Source organism: Salvelinus sp. IW2-2015, linkage group LG19 (genome assembly GCF_002910315.2).
Source record: "Salvelinus sp. IW2-2015 linkage group LG19, ASM291031v2, whole genome shotgun sequence".
In the NCBI taxonomy this organism is placed as follows: domain Eukaryota; kingdom Metazoa; phylum Chordata; class Actinopteri; order Salmoniformes; family Salmonidae; genus Salvelinus; species Salvelinus sp. IW2-2015.
This window is the reverse complement of record NC_036859.1, coordinates 34,033,547-34,042,467: the sequence shown is the minus strand read 5'-3', so window position 1 is coordinate 34,042,467 and position 8,921 is coordinate 34,033,547. Positions and strand designations below refer to the sequence as shown.

At 40.8% G+C, this 8,921-nt stretch overlaps 1 protein-coding gene across 1 annotated transcript in view; it reads right to left on the bottom strand.

Annotated features, from left to right (window-relative positions):
* Nucleotides 1-8,921, bottom strand: part of LOC111979081 (potassium channel subfamily T member 2) — a 46,078-nt gene that overhangs the window by 30,169 nt on the left and 6,988 nt on the right. Inside the window, 6 exon segments of the mRNA XM_070449041.1 lie at nt 2,984-3,047; nt 3,314-3,450; nt 3,786-3,940; nt 5,506-5,581; nt 7,686-7,866; nt 8,009-8,037. Of these exon segments, the coding sequence (XP_070305142.1) occupies nt 2,984-3,047; nt 3,314-3,450; nt 3,786-3,940; nt 5,506-5,581; nt 7,686-7,866; nt 8,009-8,037 (642 nt within the window).

Below are 8,921 nucleotides of genomic sequence, written 5' to 3'. Positions count from 1 at the left end.
AGTTTATATTAGTTCTATTAGAGTTCTATTTGTTCTATTAGTTTTATTAGAGTTATATTCATTTCTATTCAATTTCTATGTAAGAGCTATATTAGATTATATTATTATATTAGAGTTATATTTGTTAATTAGATTCTATTAGATTTTATGTAGAGTTTGTTATAGTTATATTAGAGTTTATTAGTTCTATTTGAGATTCATAGTTCTATTAGAGTTTCATTAGTTCTATTAGTTCTATTAGTTCTATGGTTATTAGTTATATTAGAGTGGATTAGAGTTATATTAGTTCTATTGGAGTTCTATTAGTTCTATTAGAGTTCTATTAGTTCTATTAGAGTTATATTAATTCTATTAGAGTTGTATTAGTCTATAATTAGGAGTTGTATTAGAGTTATATTAGTTTATTGAGTTATATTAGTTATTTTAAGTTATATTAGTTCTATTAGAGTTCTATTTGTTCTATTCGATTTTATTAGAGTTATTCATTCTATTCAATTTCTATTAGGAAAAGCACTCTAATAGAACTAATAGAACTCTAATAGAACTAATAGAACTCTAATAGAACTAATAGAACTCCAATAGAACTAATAAAACTCTAATATAACTAATATAACTCTAATAGAACTAATACAACTTTAATACAACTATATTACAACTCTACAATAACWAATAGAACTAATAGAACTCGAATAGAACAAAAATAACTCTAATATAACTTTAATATAATTAATAGAACTCTAATAGAACTCAAATAGAACTAATAAAACTCTAATAGAACTAACTAACATAACTCTAATAGAACTACCAGAACTCTAATATAACTAATAGAACTCTAATACAACTCTATTACAGCTCTAATATAATTAATATAACTCTAATATAACTAATAGAACGCCAATATAACTAATATAACTAATATAACTCTAATATAACTAATAGAACTCTTATAGAAATAATATAACTCTAATAGAACTATAAAATAAACTAATACAACTCTAATACAACTCTAATAGAACTAATACAACTCTAATATAACTAGTAGAACTCTAATAAAACKAATAAAACTCTAATATAACTAATATAACTCTAATATAATTAATAGAACTCTAATAGAACTAATAAAACCCTAATAGAACTAACATAACTCTATTACAACTCTAATATAACTAATAGAACTAATAGAACTCTAATAGAACTAATAGAACTAATACAACTCTAATATAACCAATATAACTCTAATAGAACTAATAAAACTCTAATAGAACTAACAGAACTCTAATATAATTAATATAACTTGAATAKAACTAATAGAACTCTAATAGAACTAATATAACTCTAAAATAACTAATGGAACTCTAATAGAACTAATAGAACTCTAATACAATTCTAATATAACTAATACAACTCTAATACAACTCTAATAGAACTAATAGAACTCTAATAGAACTAATTAAACTCTAATAGAACTAATATAACTCTAATAGAACTACCAGAACTCTAATATAATGAATAGAACTCTAATAGAACTAATACAACTCTAATACAACTCTATTACAACTCTAAAATAACTAATAGAACTAATAGAACTCTAATAGAACTAATAAAACTCTAATAGAACTAATAGAACTCTTATATTAACACACATATTATTACAACTCTAAAATTATAAACTAATAAAACTCAATTAAGACCTAATAAGAACTAATGAAATAATCTAATAGGAACTTCTAATAATCTCAATAGCAATCTAAAATAGAACTCAATACGAACAAGTGAACTTAATTAGGACTAATTATAACTAATATAGCTCTAAATATAACTAATAGAACTCTGAATAGAACGTCCATACAACTCTAAGTAGAACCTAATGAAAACTCTAAAAGACTCTAATAGAAAACTAATAGAACTCGTAATAGGAGACTAAATTAGAACTTTAATATAACCAATATAACTTATAAACTAATAGAAAACCTGACTAATAGAACCTAATAGAACTCTGAACTTACTAGAACTAATAGAGAACTGCTAATAGAACTAAATAGAACTCTCTAATAAACTAATAGAACTCTATAGATATAAACCTAATAGAACTATATTAAATATAACCCAAGATAAACTCTAATATAAACTAGAGAACTCTAATAGGACTAATAGAACTCTAATAGAACTAATAGAACTCTAATAGAACTAATAGAACTCTAATATAACTAATAGAACTCTAATATAACTAATAGAACTCTAATATAACTCTAATAGAACTAATAGAACTCTAAGAGAACTAACAGAATGCTAATATAGCTCTAATAGAACTAATAGAACTCTAATATAACTAATAGAACTCTAAGAGAACTAACAGAACTCTAATAGAACTGATATAACTCTAATAAAACGAATACAACTCTAACATAATTCTAATACAACTCTAATAGAACTAATACAACTCTAATAGAACTCTGCCAGAGAGAACAACAGACAAACAGAGAGACAGATGGAGGTCTACTGGTGTGGGTGATTCAGTGGAGGCTGCTGAGGGGAGAACGGCTCATAATAATGGCCGTAACGGAGCAAATGGAATGGTTTCAAACACCTTGACACCATGTGTTTGATATATTGGATATCATTCTACTGATTCCACTAAAGTCATTACCACGAGCYCATTCTCCCCAATTAAGGTTCCACTAACGTCCTGTGGGGTGAATAGAAGAGGAAAAAGCTGTACCTTTAATTATCATAGATGGACAAAAAAAAATAGGCAATAGGCCTATTCATCTAATAACACGACTGGCTAAAATGCCTTTGGTATCAGCAAGTTATTGAATATTAATTTAGTCTCAATCTAACAAAGAAACGGACAGGCCGTAGGTCAGTTCAGCCAAATGACTGGTAGGCTGGACCCTCTTTAGGCCAGTGGGCTGGTTTCTTGGTCCCAGTCTGCCCCTGATTTAACACTTTGTGTAGTGGTAATAGTAGCAAATGTACGTACTGCGGCGGTGCGGTCCACCTCACAGCGACTGCTTAGGATGAAACAAGCCTCTGCATTGTCCAGTCTGGAAAAGAAGGACAACCATTCCATACTGAGTGGGTACATCTCAATACTCTACAGTGGCTTCCTCTCCTTATCTCCTCTTCAACTGTATAACTACCCACATTGATCTGAAAACAGAAGAGGTTGATGCCTATTTCCTATCCAGTATTGGCTTTCACCAGTTCAGCTCTTCCACATAAGTGCAGTTGAAGGAAAGGTGACTAAAGACCAAAAGAGAGGAAACTGTTTCAGCGGATTGAGACACAGCCCTTGGTGTTGGTGACTCACTTGGCTCGTATGAGGTCCTGGTCCTTGAGGGCCGATCCCTGGAGGTAGATGACCCGCTGGGACCACAGGGGGATATGGAGCACCCGGCGCACCTGGGGGTCCATCTCTGTTGGACACAGGATGATGACATAGTAGTCCTGGATAGACAGGAAGACAGAGGAACAGCCTGGGTCGTGTTCATTCGGCACCAAATGGAGCAAAACGGACAGAAACAGCAAGGGACTACCTGGGCTTGTCCAATAATAAATGCAAAATGATGTTGCAAAGTGTTTTAAAACCTTTCTTGTGTTCCCCAAAATTAAACCAAACCCAAGCAAACACACACACACCAACCACACACACACACACACCACACACACACACACACAACACACACACACACCAACACACCACACCACCACAACACACACAACACACACACAACACCACACACACACACACACCCACAATCCACCCACCCATGTACACAGACCTGCAGCCCGGTGGCGTAGACCTCGTTGAGGCAGTCCATCAGGAGGTCTATCCTTAAGGGAGCTGACACACAGCACCACATGTTTCTCTTCTGGGCGCAGGTGGACGGCTTGTTAGTTCCCCCCGACTTCTGTCTCTCCATCCACAGATAGCCAGCTGCTCAAACGACCAATAACGCCCAGCCAGAGGAACACATTACCAATACTGCTAATACTGCGCAAAACCATTTCTTCAAATCAATCAGGAGGCTTTAATATATGACCAAATGCATACGTTCACCCCAAATCCAACCAACAATTATGACTGTTGATCTTTTATCACTGTGTTCTTACATCCTTATAGAGCTACAGTGTTGTGCATTTTCCCCATCCCACTACTAACACACCTGAATCAGATAATCAACTAATCATCAAGCCCTCATTAGTTGAAGTCAGTTGTGTTAGTAGTGCTAGCTGGGACAGAGCTGTGGGTCTCTAGGACTTCGTACTAGCAAAAACTGCTGCTTCAACAGGAACATTTTGAAAATGTGTCCATTCAAAAGGCCACGGTAAATGTCAAGCTATTGTCTTGCAGTTTAGGCCAAAATCTGTTTACAGGGAGAATGGCAAAAACAGCAGAGAATGGATATGTTGCGCGTCACCAAGACCATGGATCGTGGTGTAGTGTGCATGGAATGGATACTGTTGGTCTACCAAGACTGGGTCAGCAGAATGGTGTGTGACGTGTGTGTCTACCCAAGACCATGGCGGTCAGCAGGAAGGGGATACTGTGGTCTACCAAGAACGCAGGGTCAGTATATGGATACGTGTTGTCTACCAAGGACCATGGGTCAGCAGAATGGGTACGGTCTATCCCAAGACGCCATGGTCAGGCGATGGATACTGTGGTCTACCAGAACATGGGCAGCAGAATGGATACTGTTGGTTTTACGCGAAAGACCATGGGTTCAGCAGAATGGATACTGGTTGGTCTACTAGGACATGGGTCAGCAGAAGGATACTGTTTGTCTACCAAGACCATGGTCAGTCTCAGAATGGATTACTGTTGGTCTACCAAAAGGACCATGGTCAAGCAGAAGGACTACGTGGTCTACCAAGACCAAGTCAGCAGAATGGATACTGCTTGGTCTACCAAGACGCATAGGCAGCAGAATGGATACTGTTGGTCTACCAAGGACCAATGCGCGTCAGCAGAACGCGACTGGACGTGCCTTGGTCTACCAAGACCATAGCGGTCAGCAGAATGGATACTGTTGTCTACCAAACCATAGGTCAGCAGAAGGATACTGTGGTCTACCAAAGAACACTGGCGTCAGCAGAATGGGTAACTGTGTGTCCTAACCAGAGACCATACGTCAGCAGAAGGGCACTACTCGTTGGTCTACCAAGAACATGGTCAGCCAGAATGAGAACTGTTGGCTCTACTAAGACCATGCGGTCAGCAGAAGTGGTACTGTTGGTCTACCAAGAACCATAGCGTCAGCAGAAGCGGATTACTGTATTGGTCTACCAAAAGAACATGGAGTCCAGCAAGAATGGGTTACCTGTTGTCTACTAAGACCATGGGTCAGCAGAATGTGGTACTGTTGTCACCAAGACCAGTTAGGTCAGCAGAATGGATACTGTTGGATCTTACCAAGACCATGGGGTCAGCAGAATGGGTACTGTTGGTCTACCAAAAGGCACCAATAGGTCAGCAGAATGCGGATACTGTTGGTCTACCAAGACCATGGGTCAGCAGAATGGGTACTGTTGGTCTACCAAGGACCATGGCGTAGCAGAATGGGTACTGTGTGGTCTACCCAAGACATGAGGTCAGAAGAATGGTTACTGTTGGTCTTACCAAGGACCAATGGGTCAGCAGAATGGATACTGTTTGGTCTACCAAAGACCATGGCGTCAGCAGCAATGGGTACTGTTGGTCTACCAAGACCATGGGTCAGAAGAATGCGGGTACTGTTGGTCTACCAAGACCATTGGTCAGCAGAATGGATACTGTGTTGGTCTACCAAGACCATACCGTCAGCAGAAAGGAGTACTGTTGGTCTACCAAGACCATAGGTCAGAAAATGTGGCATACTGTTTGGTCTACCAAGACCACTGGTGTTGCCGGAAGTGACAGAAAGCGTGGATACTGTTGGTCTACCAAGACCATGCGGTCAGCAGAATGGATACTGTTGGTCTACCAAGACCATGGCGTCAGAAAGAATGGTACTGTTGCGTCTACCAAGACCATGGGTCAGCAGGAATGGATTACTGTTGGTCTACCAAGACCATGGGTCAGCAGAATGGGATACTCGTTGGTCTACCAAGAACCATGGGTCAGCCAGAATGGATTACTGTTGGTCTACCAAGACCATGGGCCACAGAATGGTACTGTGTGTCTACCAAGACATGGCAGCAGAATGTGGGTACTGTTGGTCTACCAAGACCATGGCGTCAGCAGAATAGGTTACTGTTGGTTCTACCAAGACCATGCGTCAGCAGAATGGGTACTGTCGGTCTACCAAGACCATGGCCGTCAGCAGTAAGGGGTACTGTTGCTTACCAAGACCATGGGGTCAGCAGAATGGGTACTGTTGGTCTACCAAGACCAGGGTCAGCAGAATGAGGTACTGTTGGTCTACCAAGACCCATGGGTCAGCAGAATGGGTTACTGCTTGGCTCGACCAAGAACCATGGGTCAGCAGAATGGGGTACTGTTGGTCTACCAAGACCATGGGTCAGCAGAAATGGGTACTGTTGGTCTACAAGACCAGGTCAGCAGAAATGGGTACTGTTGCTACCAAGACCATGGGTCAGCAGAATCGGTAATCTGTTGCGGTCTACCAAGACCATGGTCAGCAGAATGGATACTGTGTTGTCTACCAAGACCAATGGGTCAGCAGAATTGGGTTACTGTTGGTCTACCAAGACCATAGGGTCAGCAAGAATGGTACTGTTGGTCTACCAAGACCATGGGTCAGCAGAATGGATACTGTTGGTCTACCAAGACCATGGTGTCAGCAGAATGGTACTGTTTGGTCTACCAAGACCATGGGTCAGCAGAATGGGTACTGTTGGTCTACCAAGACCATGGGTCAGCAGAATGGGTACTGTTGGCTCTACCAAGACCATGGGTCAGCAGAATGGTACTGTTGGTCTACCAAGACCATGGGTCAGCAGAATGGGTTACTGTTGGTCTACCAAGACCATGGGCAGCAGAAATGGAAACTGTTGGTCTACCAAGCCATAGGTCAGCAGAAATGGTACTGTTGGTCTACCAAGACCATGGGGTCAGCCAGAATGGTACTTGTGGCGTCTACCAAAGGACCATGGTCAGCAGAATGGTACTGTTGTTCTACCAAGACCATGGTCGGTCACGCAAAAAAAGAATGGGTACTGTTGGCTACCAGACCATGGGTCAGCCAGACATGGGGTACTGTTTGGTCTCTACCAAGCCATGTGGCTCAGCAGAATGGCCGGTACTGTTGGTCATACCAGACCATGACGTCTAGCAGAATGGGTACTGTTGGTCGGTGGTCTTCTACCAAGCCATGGGCTGGTCAGCAGAATGAGGTACTGTTGGTCTACCAAGACCATGGGTCAGCAGAATGGGTACTGTTGGTCTACCAAGAACATGGGTCTACAACGCCTCTAACAATATTATACTTGTGTAGTTCAGCTGATTCCCTACTATGATGGGTTATGCATTCTATCGATTTGGCATTTCCTATAGTAGATGTCCTAACATTAGTCCAGTTGATTTCCCTTTAGAAAACATATGGGAGTGTGGTAATAGTGTGTGTGTGTGGGTGTATGTGTTTGTGCTTGCGTGCGTGCTTGCGCTTGTGTTTGTGTGTGAACGTGTGTGTGTGCTCTGTGTGTGTGTGTGTGTGTGTGTTTGTGGCCATCACTCTCACCTGTATGGGCAGCACCACCAGGGCTACAGAGATCATGATGATCACCAGCAGCTTGGAGGGCCACACGTTGGGCGTGACGTCGCCGTAGCCCACTGTGGAGAAGGTGACGACGCAGAAGTACCAGGAGTCGAACACCGTCAGCTTCTTGCCCGCCCGCTCCAGGTGCTGGATGCCACAGATGCTACCAGGATACAGGGAAGCATTAACACAGGGGCTTGGAAGGGAGTGGTCACTGGAACATTTGGAGCCGGTTTCCCAGATACAGAATAAGCTAAGTCTTGGACTTGGCATTTTCGTTGGAGATTCCCCAAGACTAGACTTACTCTGTGTCCGGGAAATGGTCTACTGGTGTCTACATTGAGACATACTGTATGACGTGGGTCAAGAAATACTCCTGTTGCTACACACAGGGTCGGTTTCCTGGAGAGAGATTAAGTTTAGTCATGGACTAAAAAGCCCTTCCAATGGAAATTCTCCATTGAGCTGTTTACACCAGCACTAGGCTTAATCTGTGACCTGGAAACTGGCCCATAAGGTTTTTAATCGCGAAGAAACATGAACCTACAAGCCTTGCAACTGAACTCCCTATATAGTAAATAGTCACTCATATCTTCTCAAAAGCCTCTGCAACATACATCATTGTTAATAATGGTATGCTGCATGTGATATATCTGAGGACGTACTTATTAACAAAAATCCTCTGCTATGTTTTTCAGTTTGAATGTCAGTCATGTATTGATATAGGAAGTAGCCTAACCTTTGATCCCACTGGTCCGGTAAATGTATTAGTAAGACTTGGCCACTCTTCTGTGGACATGATGGATTTTTGGGGGAGGGAATGAAGCAATGTTGTCATTCCTGTAAACCTGTATTTACCAGCCAGAACAAACATACCTTTACAGGAATATTCTGTCCACACAGACAGAAGTGTCTCAACCTGACACACTTCAATTTTGCTACTTAATTTAATCTGTTTTTGTTTTGTTTGCATCATATACAGCACATCTTAATATATCTATAACAGATACGTTGTGTTGAGAAACTGATGGATTACCAGGTGTGTGTGTGTGTGTGTGTGTGTGTGTGTGTGTGTGTGTGTGTGTGTGTGTGTGTGTGTGTGTGTGTGTGCCGCCAGAGGACGATCAGACCTCAGAAGACAGGACGACAGACGAAACGAAGAATCAGACAGACAGAAGGACAGACATGATTGACAGACGACAGTCCAGACGACAGCGA